General features: G+C 36.0%; 1 protein-coding gene across 1 annotated transcript in view; it reads right to left on the bottom strand.

Moving 5' to 3' along the window:
- Positions 1–6573, bottom strand: part of SUPT3H (suppressor of Ty 3 homolog (S. cerevisiae)) — a gene marked incomplete at its 3' end in the record, with an annotated part of 37641 nt that extends 31068 nt beyond the window's left edge. The window contains exons 1-4 of the mRNA XM_009081862.1: positions 6568–6573; positions 5751–5837; positions 4520–4610; positions 2500–2636 (exon numbers count right to left, since the gene is read on the bottom strand). Of these exons, the coding sequence (XP_009080110.1) occupies positions 2500–2636; positions 4520–4610; positions 5751–5837; positions 6568–6573 (321 nt within the window). The remainder of the gene's footprint in view (positions 1–2499; positions 2637–4519; positions 4611–5750; positions 5838–6567) is intronic.
- Positions 6574–12107: the final 5534 nt, after the last annotated feature.

Below are 12107 nucleotides of genomic sequence, written 5' to 3'. Positions count from 1 at the left end.
AGCGTCCTTTCTTTTTAATAAGATAGTGTTAATGGGTCTGTTTTAGTCAAAAAAGTGTAGAATTATTTCTTTCCTTTAGTAATGCCTGAAAGTGGCTTAGAGCATTGCTTCCTCCTTTGTGGCACAAACATGGAATAGACCTCACAGCACTGCAAGCACGAAGGCTTAGCTCTAATTTTATGAAATGCTTTAAAAGAAATGAGTATAAACAATATTTGCATTTTGTATCATAACTGAAACCATACTGCTAAACAATCATATCCTGTTTAGCCCATAATGACATCAGAAATATATGTTTATCATCTGCTCTGGACAACTTAGCATGATTTTGGCTCAGGGCAAAGTGGAACCGAAATCATTCACAGTTGTCCAAACCAAGATAACCACACATTTCTGAGGTAATTGATACCTAAAAGGAACACTGCCTTTAGATTGCAGTTCATGATTTGAGTACACTGATTTCTTAAAGAACACTGTTAAAGTGTCTATTGGATTTCCTCCAAAACTTAGTGTGGATTAAACAATCTACTGCAGAAAGCAAATGTGATACAGGAGATTAGCCCATACACTAACAACTCTTCCTTTAGGAATGGATCACATTTCCTACTATCTTTGATTCCTTTCCACCCACCTCAACGTGATAACAAAATCCCAAATGAAATAAAGTCAAAAAAACCTTAAACATTTTGAATAGCATGTTTCAAGCAATCTTTCATGTTTTGTCATTAGTTTTCAAGGCTAACAAGAACAAAAATAGATAGTACTGGCTTCATACCTGTATATAATTCCTGACCTATTCAAAAATAAGTAGGTTTTGATTTTATTATTTTCTAACACAGAAACAGATCAAGAGTTCATGAAATGTAATTAAGTCAAGCAATCAAGACAAGAATTACTTTATATATATATGTACACACACACATACCAGTTCATGAATTACAGTCTGCTGATAAAAAAAACCCCATGTAGTCAGATGAAAGATAAACATTTGATTACAGAAACACATTCCATGACAGACAAATATAGAATCAGATTTGCCTTTCTCTAGAACAGGGAACTTGATACTTTTATCAATTTGTGTAGTTTTTAAGGCCAGAAAAATAGTATACGCGAACAACAGAAGAGAATAAAGTCAAGCACATGAAGTCAAGCACACAACCCACTCATTCAGAGCAGTGCTGTTATCTATTTTCGTACATACAAGCTCAGAGGATTTGCCAGCCTTTATGCAAAACATAACATTTTGCATAAATAAATAAGTAAAAAAGAAAAGAAACTATCAGTTTCCAAAACACAAACAGTGGTTGGGAACAACTGTTCGACGACACTAATTTCTAGCTGGGGGGAAATGGGAAATGTTCCTAGCCGAATTCTTAGAGGGAAGGGACTTTTCATTAGGTTTTGATTTCTCCCCATTACAGGGAAGAAAGAAGGGGAAACAAGATTTGGAATGTTGCAGTTCTGAAAAGAGGCTCTAGGAAGAAGAAAACAAATAGAATTATCAGTAGTGAAGGATAAAAATTTCATTATTTATTAGAAATTTCCATGAAGTCCTGAAAGTGAAATGAGGTCCTGATAGCCAAATACTAAACACAAAATTACTACTGAACACATGAGCCAACTCAGCATAGAAAAGAAAATCAAATCAAAGCACCCACTGAATGGCTATAAAAAGCACTCTAGAAATAAGGAATTTCCGACAGCCATGTATGCTGCATTGCTGTCTAAAAATGGATGGAAACTGGCTCAAATCCTAGTCTGAAATTGTGTCTGCTCCCAGCACAGCTTTGACCCTGAAGTCTAGTTGCCTTCAAAAGACATAAGGAGGAATTGAGCATGAAGAGGGCCCATGGACTGCTCTCTGCATTCACTATGGACCAGATTACCAAAAAGACAGTCCTGTCCATCTACAGAAAATTTAGCCAAAACCATAGACTTCCATGCTAGCACAGCTGCACTGCTTCTTGACCACACCTAGGTTTTTGAGAGTGATATAGTACTGCACTCTGCAATGTAGACAGAATTTTTCATAACTACATAGATCAGAAAATAGGCCTTAAAAGAAGGATAGAGAGCAGAGCATATATTCAAGCATGTCTGCTTTTATTTTATCTGTAAGCTGTGTTATATGAAAAAAGTCCTCAAATGCTATTAAAACAATTTTCTAATGAGACAGATAATGAAAAATAAAAAAATTATTGTGAAAAATGCATGTGAAATATTTATAAATAGAATCTGCTTTCTGCAGAAAGGAAATACAAATACATGGCAGACAAAGATCCATAACTACCCTTCCATAATCTTCCTTCTCAGCATGTGTGCTTTGAAGGAATAGAAAAAATATGGAAATAGAATTCCTTTAGACCATCTGGGCAAAAGGAAAAAACATGTAACAATGATTTAATATGCAGCATGAAAAAGGCATCAGACCAGCATGGTGTATGAAATTTTCCAGTTTTTCTTTGCTGGAACTGGGTATCAGTAAAAGAAAAGAATTACCTCCATCCGCTCTTGCTTGACATCATCAATCTCATCATCTTCAAACATGGCTAAGAGCTCTCCAGTCTGGTCAATGGAGTTGAGAAAGTCTTGAGCAAGCTTCTGCCTTTTGTTGGTGTTATTGCTGTTGAATTTGTCTTCACAAAGATAAGCAAAGAACAACAAACTTAAGCTATTTGGCTTCTACAAACATCAACCGATGCCCCTAGGAGGGACCTGTTTTAGAACCCGATGCACTATGCAGAAACTATATTATACTTACTATCCCCCTTACCCAAGTTGTGCTACTTGACCAAGGTGATGTCACTGCTCAGCTGCAGTGGTAATAAAAAAATATCTTTTGGGTTTTTTAGTATAACCTAGTGGTTTTTTATAATCTAGAGAAACCTAGTCAGCTGCTCATACATCATTATTTCACAAAATCGTTAAATCAACTATATTGGAAAAGACTTCTAAATCCAAGCTATGACCTAACACCACCATGTCAACTAGACCATAGCACTAGGTACCATGACCAGTCTTTTCCTTAAGCATCACCAGGGATGGTTATTCCACCACCTCCCTGTGTAGTCCATTCCAATGTCTTCTCACTGAAGGAACCACAGTAGACACAGTTGTAGAAGAAACTACTCTTTGGTTGCACAAAACCCTCACTCATGTAACAGAGTATAGAGAGGAAATGTTCTTCCCTGAAAACATGTGGAACGCCCTCATTATATACAGCCTAAAGGAAATCCTAACACAAGCATTAAGATGCAGTTCCAGAGGTGATGGACCATTGTTCCACAGTGAAACCTGAAGAACCCTGGCAATGTGATCTCTGTTGCTCTAAACAGAAGGGCAGCTATAAAGACATTAGCTTCACAAAAAATTAATGGCTTCCATTACCAAAGCATCCTGGAAAAGGCAGTCTAATTCCAGGATAAACTGTGTTTAGGAAGCATTTCATGAGTATCTAAATGGCTTAGGAAATTTATTTATTTGTTTTAAACAGTGACACAGGCTTAAGCATTAAAACTCCAAAGTTGTCAGGTAAGAAGCTATACTGCCAGATTTTTTGCACAAAATTATACACTTCCATGTGTGGTGAAAAGAAAAGGCCACAGGCAAATTAAATCTCAAATGAGTTGACAAAACCTTTTCCACAGATTGCCTAAGTCAAAGCAAGAAGTACAATGTTTACTTAACATCAATGTGGATGCTCAGAGGAACCAAACACAAGGAATTCATTGTAAGGGAAAAAATAACAAAAGCTCTGAGAAAGGACATAAGTGAAATACAAAAAGTTGCATATGGACATTGCTAGATGTTATAACAGTATGAAAAGGTTTAGATATGCTATGATAAGTTTTAACTGAACTTTTTACAGAGGAAATGTTACTTCTAATATCAATATAAATCAATAAAACCTTAGACCAGCAAACTATATGGCATAAATTACTCTATATTTTTTCAAAGAACTTTAAATGCATTGCCTATAAAATCTGTGACTTGCTCATGGAATGAGGAAACAAAAGTGTTTCCCATTCTTTAAATTACAGATTCAAAGTATAAAAGTATAAAAGTATTAAATTGAAAATTGAAAAAAAGTATAAAATTGAAAAAAAGACCCAGACCATATATTAGTATCCATTTACTTCAGCTTATAGGACTTTTTTTAAAAAACATGTCAAAAGCTTTTGATAATAATTTTTAAAATGTCCATTCAATTGTGGGTTGTAGATGGTGCATTTAAAATACAGATGTTGAAATCAATTAGCCTTTAATCGCCACTGCTTTCTTACTTCAACAGAATTCTGAGTTCTGACATTCAACACTCTTATCATTTGGATGGCAGATACAAATGCCTACTTCAGAAGCATTTCAAATAGAAAAAGAGAGATTTTCAATAAAATTCCTTTGGAGAAACAATTTTTGTGCCCCTAACTATCAAGCAAGACATTAATACTTTGCATTGAGCTCTTCAGCACATTTACAAAACATCAAGCCTTCCCCAAATTAAGTAATTTCTTTTTTCTACCTTCAAGGAGGTCATCTTCTTCTATTCCTTTGACAATTTTAGACTTGTAGTCACGGAAAAACATGTATTTAAGTAGCCTTCGAAGCTTCTTCTAAGAGAAAAAATAATAAATACATTAATCTTAAAATTACTTTGTATTTCATAAACTTCTTAACACACAAGCATGCAGATGTGTAATACAGTACTCAGTAAATATGATTTTAAAAATATTGATAATCTTCAATTCTGCAGAAAATCCATACATAAAAAATCCATCAAGGTCAGTAGCAATTCAACATTTAATATTATTTATTTGAGCCCCTTGATACTCTGTTTGCCAACTATGAGGCAAAAATGGGTTTGATTTTCAGAAAGGAGGAACTCGGCAATCAGGCTTTAGGGTACTCCAAAATCTCTGCTTAATTTGGAAATTCAAGCCTAGAAATGCACATTTCCACGAACTTTGACATCCATATTAACCGCTGCTATCAGCATAGTTTCATGGATCACATTAGATAAAAAACTGGAATTGGTTTTCACGTTTTTAGTGTTTTTTAATTTTGAGATGGTTTTAGTCATTAGGTTTCACCACAAAATGAGGAAGGAAAAACAAATGGTAGAGAAAAGGAAAGGGGGGAACTAGGGAAGATAAGGAGATAAAGGACAAATAAATAATGTAGATAATAATACTTGACCATCATTTTTTAATATTTTTGAAATTAGAGGAAATAAAATTAATTTTTTTTCCTTATTGACCTCCTTTACTTCCTATCCAGAGAGAGCAAGACCATCACTAAATTTGAGATTTTAGTGAGATAAAGTACAGGAAAAATATTATAAAATAATGTAAAAAGGATTTACAGACTACTTAAATGACAAAACTGCAATGGTCACACTGTCAGATGTCACATCTACATCTGCATTTCCAGGGGGTAATTGAAATGAGTGATTTTTAATAAAGGGATATAAAGGATAAGGAACAATAGTTATACCTTATTAAAAAAATGTGTACATTGCCCACCCTAGAGCCTTGTCAAAAAAATCTATTGATAATTGAAGTTATGGGAAAAACAGAATTATTTAAAACATAGAATGATTGTACTGAGCAAAATAAAATACAACTGCAGAGCAGCTACGCTTTTAAACAAAGCTATTCATGATGGTGGACTCCATTTACATAAGTTCAGCAAGCACTTGAAAACACAATAAGCAGCTGACTGTAAAATAAGAAATTTCTGTCTTATTACTGTACCTTATCTTTGCGCATTAAAAACAGAAGATCTTCAGCAGAGATGACTCGAGCTCCTCTCATCTGAGAAACTTCTGCTGCTTGCTGCAACTAAAATCAAGTAAAAAATTAGGATAGTTGTTTCTGTGTTAAAAACTTTATTCACTGGGGTTTGTTTTAAATAAATTCAAATAATATTTTGCACAGTTGTGTGTAGTAAAATATATGCTGTGCACTAAAAGACAAGCTGGGACTCTCAAAGGTGTCACTCACTTGGGTCTTGATTGCCAAGAAGCGAAAAACAATTTTATGAAAAGCCTGAAAGACTTTTGACAAATCTCAAGCAAAAGCTTTTTTTGCTTATACTTAAAATGATTGCTTTTAAAAAGCACTACAGCCCTTTTTTTTTCTTCCCTTAGCACAGAAAATGAACATGTAATTCTCCCAGGCAATGTAAAAATGCCAAATTCTTGCCATAGCACTTTATCTGCAACTGTGGAAGGGTGGCTGATCCCTCTCCCAATTTTTTTAGAATAACAAATATTAATTTTAAACAGCTTACCTAAGTATTTTTTGAAAGAAACTCTACCCCTACTTGACATATCATTAGTACAAACCAGGCTCGCATGGAGAACATTTTTAGGCATGGTCTTATTTCATTTGGGAGAAAGAAAATGAATTGATAGGAAACACTGACTCAGTTAATGAAGGAATTGAAAAACCTTACTGAGCAGACCAGGCCATTCAGATATGTAAGCAATAAAGATGGGATTGAGCAAGGAATGCTACAAAAATTGATAAGAAGTGGCCAAAGGAGTGTGAAGCAATGGACTGTCCTCACCTCCATTGTGCCTCTAAAGGCCCCAAACGCCTCAAATTGTGCTGTAAGGAGCAAAAATCTCTTCACAAGAGACTAAGTATGTCAGTGTTCAGTAGATGCAGGAAATTGGGCTAGTTTGTACACAAATAGATCATATCAAAACCAACACAATCTTAGAAACCTTGCAACTTCGGTTAGAAATGTGTGCAAGCTGATGCTTATCAAACTACTGGGCTAAGGATGTTCAAAACAACTGCACAAAAGAAGTCAGTGAGATTTACTCCTTTTACCTCTCTAGTCCTTAGTTCTGGCATAAGATGATCATAGAATCATAGAATGGTTTGGGTTGGAAGATATCTTTAAAGTTCATCTAGTTCTACTCCCTGCAAGGAGCAGGGACATCTTCAGCTAGATCAGGTTGCTCAGAGACCCATCCAACCTGACCTTGACTGTTTCCAGGCATGGGACATCCACCACCTCTCTGGAAAACTGGTTTCAATGTAAATCAGATGCTGTAGAGACAGTGGGATAGAAAGGTTGCTTCACAGCATGGAATATATTTTTTCCTCTGATTTAAAAATCACTGTCCAAAAAGCAGGATTTAATCGTAGTTTTTTTGCTCTTATCCTCATAAACTATCTGATGAAAAACTGACAGTGAGCACAGTACAAATAAAACCAGGACAAAAAGTCATCAAAAGGAGGAACACCTTAAAAATTCATACACACCTGTAACACAATCAATAAACAGCAACTTAATTTATTTTCAAATTTCTCTATGTTCTTCATTCAGAAATGCATTAATGCACCTGAAAATAATTTAAAGAAATTCTATCCTTCATGCTCACACTAGCAATGGTTTCACTCAATATCACTGGCTGAATAAGTATATTATTAATCTGAGCTCCCATGCTGCTATGACTTGAAATAGGCCTATTCAGAAGTTAAAAAGATCAACAAAAACAGTAGCTGTTTCTAATATCCAAAGAAGGGGGGAGGTTGGGGGGGGGGAAGATTTTCATTTTGGCAAGTGTTCAGTGGGCAAAAGATTCAGTCCATAAATCATAATACTGCACTACATTGATTTTTTTTCCACACTAATCACATGCATACAAAACGTTAACTGTATCTCATACACACAACACAAAACATACTGCATGAACAGGTTCAGATTTTCCCCTTGGAACCCTCTTTTAGCCCTTGCAGTCGCCAAGACCAGAGAGATTTCAGGAATTCAGAAGTCACAGTAATATAATCTTACTTGAAAAATGTAAGAATGTGAAAAACGATAGTTCTATTTTTTGGCATAAGGAAAACTGTTTCTTATTCTGATTAGTTTGAGGGCACGAAAGCTACTTATATTTCTAACATAAAATACAAAGAACTGGATAAAAAAATTACTAAGAATGAGCCCATATTCCTCTCTGGTGTAAATCTATTGCAGTTAATGGATTTATGCCAAGGCTGACATTGGCCCCACTAAGCTTAAAAGTGTTAGAAAACCTGACCCTAGCATGGTGATAACACAACACAGCTTTTCCAAATATCATATAAAACAATGGCAGAAATATCCAATGGGAAAGTATGCTCTACTTCCCTAACATGTATAGGACTGTAACAGTGATCTCCTGGTCCCTTCCAACCCAAACCATTCTATGATTCTCTGAGGCATTAGTTTTCTTACCATGAAATTCACATATATTAATTTCTGTGTGTAGCTGAAATACCTTACTTTTCCAAATTATAAACATGTGACAATGACACTTATAGCAAAGACTGTGTGTGAGCTGCTTACAGGAATCTCACATTGAAGGAAGGGAGAGTAAGGAGCAAAGGCCAAATTCACATCCCATTTGCATCTAAGTAAATCCTGAATAATACCATTTACTTTAATGGAGTTATTCTGGACTAAATATGAGATCAAAATCTGGAATAAAATATTCTGTTTCTACCAGAACAATAAAAACTTTATTCTTGTGTTGTCTCGACTTTTACATCTATTTTATTTTAAGGAACGCACACACAGCATTTAATTTCTTTGGCTTAAAGAAAGCAAAATACGAAAATAATTACTTCCCGTACGGTTATAAAATATGGATTATTTATCCAAATAGACCGTAATGAGTTCTGCATCGGTACACATATTTACCTGGGAAACCAGAATATGCTCAGGTAAATATGTGTCCAAGCAATTAAAAAAAAATTACGTCCCACACAGATGAGGTTGGGGGGAGGAGATGTATTTATAGTTTAACACGCACATAATTGACTCATTCAAACCACAATGTGAGTGCTTTGCTATAATTAGTATTATAACAAACTGTCTTATTTTGACTGTCCCAGAGTTCCCATTAATATGCAATAAGCCCCGATTCCTTAATTTCCGGAGCTGAAGGCCTTGTTGAGTCATTACCATGGCCGTGTTACGTGATGAAGGGGAATTGCAGGAAGCCATACCAAAGAAATAATCCATCTCCAAGCACATGAGCATTTATCATTTCAGAAAAGCTGTTCTTAGCTCTGAAACCCTGAAGTCAGGAGTCTCACCCTTAGCTGCAGTGGAAGCACAGGGAGGGTTTTACTTCGTGAACAGCAGGTCTGCTGCCCATGACTCCAGAAGATAGGTGGGATAGAAATGCTGCAGTAACTTTTCATACATGAGATTATTATATGACAATGGTAGGGATATGGCAAGAATTTCCCACCATCTCCCTTCTCCATGCCTCAGTGATATTCAGTGCCAGTCACAGAATTTGGGGCAGCAGCAGTTCCAACATAGTTGCTGTCATCTCATTTTTTTTAAATTTTAAATTATTCAGAAGTCCACATTACAAAATATTTGGTTTGGGGTGATATTGAAAAACAGCAAACAATCCAAGTTACTCAGCTTTTTAAAGAAAAACAGGCTAAATTTCCTAATACCAGCAAACAATATTTGAGACATCAGAGCCTGAATGTATTTTTTATTACAGCTGAGTTATGAACCCCTAAAAGTGAAGTTTAAACAACGGAAGTGTTGAAATGATTTTAACTATAGGAGCACAAATAGCTCTGTTAATAATTAGGAGTTTATGAAAAATAAGTGTATTTTACAATTTTTCACATTACAAAGAAGGTAGTATATACAGTAACTATATTTTAAAATCTAAGAAGAAATGGCTGGGGAATAATATTTTAAAATGCAATCATGGGTTTAATGACTTTATGAAGTTAACTTTCTTGGCAGGATGAACTGAAGTATGTTAACAGTCACCTTACGGCTATTTTCTTTTTGCAACTTCTGCAAATTACAGATTTGTTGAAAGGAGTATTCATTCTCCTGTGACAGAAGCACAGTTACTTCAATGGGACTGTCTGCTTTTCTTTTTTCCATAATTATTTTTTTCTTCCGCTACCTCCAAAGTCAACAATCACCGATACTTCTACAAAACCATCTTGATGGACAAACAGACAAAAAGTTGGAAAACAAACATGCTATGTTGTGACATAATCCTTCCAGTTAAAATGCAAGACGGAGTTGGAATGGCAATGTTTGCATGCCTTGGAACTGCTGGGAGCCAAGAATAATGCTGCAGGAGCTACGATTTTGTTTTCATTACAGAAGAAAATTAGATCATAGTTCACCTGGCTGAATTTTTTTTCTGAGACAGGAAGGTTGTTTTGTTGTTCAATATGCATTAAAATGTCCTATTTTAAAAAATCTTCTCTAGATTAAAACTATGCAACTATAACATAACCAAAGAATAGTCTGAATTAAGATAGAGTCCTGTAAATATATTCCAAACAGAGCATCCTGATACTTTTCTGAAGACAACTAAACAGAAGAGGTAAATAGAAATTTCACTTAAATCTTTCCATATAATATCTCACATATTGCTAATGCTGACACCTAAGCTTCTAATTCTAACACACACAGAGGAAAAACACAGTATTTGTTTCCACAAGTCAGCACAGGGACATGGTTTATGCAGTTAGCACATCCTGGGGAGATCATTACATTATGGAGTCCATTAGAGCACTCTAATAGGTAATGATTTAGGATCACTGCACAAGGGCTAAACAGCATGACTGAATCATCACAAGCTGCCTGAACTAGAAAATGTCCATCTGCAGAACAAAAGACAATCAATTTTCTTCTTATTAGGTGTTTGGTTTAAAACCTAACTATCTTTCCACTGAAGAGAATTTAACGTAATGCCAGGTGATTATGTGCGATCTCAAGAAGGTGAAACTCTGCATCACATTTTGAGGCTTTAGACAATCATGGAATCATAGAATTATTTCTATTGGAAAATACCTTTGAGATCATCAAGTCCAAGTGTTAACCCAGCACTGACAATCCCACCAATAAACCATGTCCCTAAGTGCCATGTCTACACATCTTCTAAATACCTCCAGGGATGGTGACTCCACCACTTCACTTAGCAGCCTGTTCCAAAGCTTGACAATCCTTTCTGTGAAGAAAATTTTCCTTATATCCCATCTAAAGCTTCCCTGAGTAACTTGGCGCCACTTCCTCTTGCCCCACTGCTTGTTACCTGGAAGAAAAGACCAAGCCCCACCTGGCTACAGCCTTCTTTCAGGCAGCTGTAGAGTGATAAATGTTCTTATGCTTGACATACAGGGAGTTTCAGTCCATACAGATCATGAGAATAGGAAAACATGAGTTCATACCCCACAGTCTCTGGCAATTATTGAGAACTTGTTTTCATAGACATAATTTGTTATATTTGTCCCTTCATAAAAACCTTACTCTTGAGGCATTGAAGCAAGATTGACTGCTTCACATTCCCTTCCATCAGGTGGCAACAGCTCCAGATTTCCAGTTTAGCCAGCCCAGAGAGCTGGATCTGGATACAGAGAGACTGCAGCCAGTTCCTAGCAGATGAAGAAGAATTACACTAAAAGCATCTCTAGCAGGTTACACCAGAACTCTTTTCCTCTAAAAGCATAAAGAGCGCATCTACAGGTCAATGGTTTCAACATCAGAGGTGACAAGTAGTTGACACAGTTAAGAAGTCAGACTGTTCCACCCCTTTCCTCAGCTGCCTTCAGATTGTGTGAGTCAGTCCTATAAACTCAAAAAAATATCCCTACACCAGAGCCTGCACATTTTCAACCACACCACTGCTATCCAAGAGCCCTACAGAGTATAAGATGAAGAGAAGATACTTTGTTACTATTTCCCTATTACAGAATCACAGAATCAGTTTGGTTGGAATGTACCACAATGGGACATGTGGTCCAACCTCCCTACTTAAGCAGGGCCACCCAAGAACACGTGGCTCAGGACTGCATCCAGACGGTTATCCAGTGAGGGAGAATCCACAACCTCTCTGGGCAATCTGTTCCAGTGCTCAGTGACTCACACAGTAAAGGTCTTCCTTGTATTCAGGCGCTTGTTTAAATTGAACATTTAATAAATTTTAGGACATCACCATCTCTCTTCATTCTACTGACAACTTGCAGACTTTTGATTATAAAAAATGGTTGGAGTGGAGGTTTTTGGGTTGATTTTTAGGCTTTTTTACCAACACATTCAGTACAATCAGAGTAGAAAGA

This window comes from Acanthisitta chloris, unplaced genomic scaffold (genome assembly GCF_000695815.1).
Source record: "Acanthisitta chloris isolate BGI_N310 unplaced genomic scaffold, ASM69581v1 scaffold2399, whole genome shotgun sequence".
Lineage (NCBI taxonomy): Eukaryota > Metazoa > Chordata > Aves > Passeriformes > Acanthisittidae > Acanthisitta > Acanthisitta chloris.
The sequence above is the reverse complement of the archived record's forward strand: the minus strand, read 5'-3'. Positions and strand labels throughout refer to the sequence as shown.